Here is a 2,402-nt window from a genome sequence, read left to right as displayed (position 1 = left end):
CTCCAGCCCTGGCAGCATCTCTGTGACCTCCTCTGGACTCTTTCCAGCAGCTCCACATCTTTCTTGTGCTGATGGATTTCAGGCCAGGAAAGGTCTGGGAGTCAGTCCTAGACAGCTGGGTCACACCTGGATCAAGGGTGGAGCTTTAAAGCTCAGTCCTCACCTTTCCTACTGAAGAAGCTCAGCCTAAGAAATAACCACCAGCTGCTTTTCCCAAGTCCTGGGCAGTTCTGGCAGGATCCTGGGAATGCTGACATGTCCTGCTCTTCCACAGGAGCTCTTCTGATGGAGCACGCAGCCCGGCCTGGGGCCTCCTCCACAGACACCTGCGCTGCCCTCAGGTAGGCACAGCCCTGCCCGGCCCTGACTGTCCAGGGTGATTCCATGAGCCATGTGGGAGGCTTTGCTCTGCCTCCTGGAGTGATCCCACCCCCAGCCATGGCCACACACAATTCCCAGGTGGAGACAAGCAGCACTCTGGGCTGGGCCCTCAGCCCTGGGGCTCTTCCCTGCCATGGGATATCTCCATTCTTGCAGTGATGGGATCCGACCTGGGCACAGCTCAGGGTGACACCAGCCCTGTGTGAGCCCTGTGTGTGTCCCAGGGCTGGCACAGACTGTTCCCTCTCTCCATGCAGGTGGTGCAACCAGGAGCTGTGTCCGGTGGCTGCAGAGTCGGGGTCCGGCAGTTACAGGGCCGGGGCAGCACTGCAGGACAGTGCCCTGGTGTATGGGGACAGTGCCCTGGTGTATGGGGACAGTGCCCTGGGGCACGGGGACAGCACCCTGGGGCATGGGGGCAGCCGGCTGTGAGGCCCCACAGCCCCACCACACACAGAAGGTGAGCTGAAATCAAAAAAATCCCTCCCAAAATCCTCAGGTAGCTGCAAATTCCAGGCGTGGTGGGGACGTTCCACCAAGGGCCAAACCAAACCCTTCAGGAGTGACCCCCGCCCACCCCAGGCTGAAATCCCCGGCTTTGGGCCGTTTCCTAATGCAGACACAGCCCTGGGAGTCGCTCCAAGATGCTGGAATGTTCTCACCATGATTTAGTCAAAGCCCAAGTGATCAAATGCAGACAATGACTGGAAGCAGCAGCTCTTCAACTGCCAATGGTGTTCTTTTTGAAGAAGACCAACCAAAACCAAACTCAAAACTATCTGAAGGTTATTAAACACAGAAAACCACCATTTTTCCCTGTTCACCTTCTTGCTTTCTAGGGCTAACCATGGGCTTCCACCCTGGCACCTGCCCAGGGTGGGGTTTGCTCCCAGGTCACCCACCATGACTCCAAGGGTCAGACAGCCCTTCCTACCTTGACCTCCTCAGGAACTGCTGCTTTCTGAAGAAAAGAGAGATTTTAATTCTCTGTGGCCTCCAGAAAGTTGATTTATTCCCTGTGCACGTGTCCCAGTGATGCTGCAATCCATCCTGACATAAATTCTACATTAAGCTGTGGATTGAAATCCAGTAACTCTCCACCTAAATGCTGACTGTGTGCTTCTCCTCCCTCAGCCTGCCAGTTGACCTGCTTGGGATTGCCCTGATGACTACAAATTTTTAATTAAAAGGTTGCTAATAACAGAAGAAAAGCACTAGTAGGCCAAAGACAGCTGGAATTTATAGCTGGGAAGTGCTACAGCAGCCAGGAGACTGAGTGGGAAGAGGGGGAAGGAGCTGTTTGCTGAGCGTGGAGCTGTCCAGCATTTCCCTGAGGCCAAACCGGCAGATCCAGGACACAAGTGACAAACGCTGCCTCCAGGGAGGAGCAGAGGGGAGCAGTTCCAGTGGGATGCAGCAAGGGAGGCTCCGTGGGCTCTCTGTGTCCTGGCACGGGGATCCCAGGCTGAGCCAGGCAGAGCTTCCCTGAAACCACACAAATCCCATTAACCAGTCCCAGCACCAAAAGGCTTCCTTTGTATGTGCATTGAAGGGACAAAGAGTATTTGGGCTTGAAAAGCCCCCGACAGTGTAGAACCATGGAATGGTTTGGGTGGGAAGGGACTTTAAAGCCCATCTCATTCCACTCCCTGCCATGGGCAGGGACACCTCCCACTAGCCCAGGTTGCTCCTCATATATGAGCTATAATTTGCCTAAAAATAAGCCCCACAAACTGGGAGCTCTGCAGATGCCCCGACACAGAGAACAAGGGACTGTGAAATCATCACTGTGCAGGAAAATGAGAAATTTATTAAGAGCTAAACATTCACTCTGAGGCTGAGGAACTGCTGTTACACACAGGTGAGCACGAGGGTCTGACATGTCCCACTGCTGCTGAACAGCTCTGCCCTTGGAGCTTTGCATGATTTCAAACATTTCATGTGCTTCAAGTAGTTAATCGAGATTTCAGATGTCATTTTAGTACAAATCCCACCAAAAATAAAAGGTACAATCAAACTCA

General features: G+C 53.5%; 1 protein-coding gene across 3 annotated transcripts in view; it reads left to right on the top strand.

Annotated features, from left to right (window-relative positions):
* Positions 1–2,402, top strand: part of LOC103766418 (acyl-CoA dehydrogenase family member 11) — an 18,181-nt gene extending 15,779 nt beyond the window's left edge. The window contains exons 13-15 of one of the 3 annotated variants that reach the window (XM_018085650.2): positions 275–341; positions 639–841; positions 1,516–2,402. In XM_018085650.2, the coding sequence (XP_017941139.1) occupies positions 275–341; positions 639–813 (242 nt within the window). In that variant the 3' untranslated portion in view covers positions 814–841; positions 1,516–2,402. Of the gene's footprint in view, positions 1–274; positions 342–638; positions 842–1,000 lie in introns of all 3 variants that reach the window. The other 2 variants (XM_018085649.2, XM_008933449.3) reach the window with 2 other exon arrangements.

The sequence above is a fragment of the Manacus vitellinus genome, unplaced genomic scaffold (genome assembly GCF_001715985.3).
Source record: "Manacus vitellinus isolate BGI_N305 unplaced genomic scaffold, ASM171598v3 scaffold_84_pilon, whole genome shotgun sequence".
Taxonomy (NCBI): domain Eukaryota; kingdom Metazoa; phylum Chordata; class Aves; order Passeriformes; family Pipridae; genus Manacus; species Manacus vitellinus.
The sequence above is the reverse complement of the archived record's forward strand: the minus strand, read 5'-3'. Positions and strand labels throughout refer to the sequence as shown.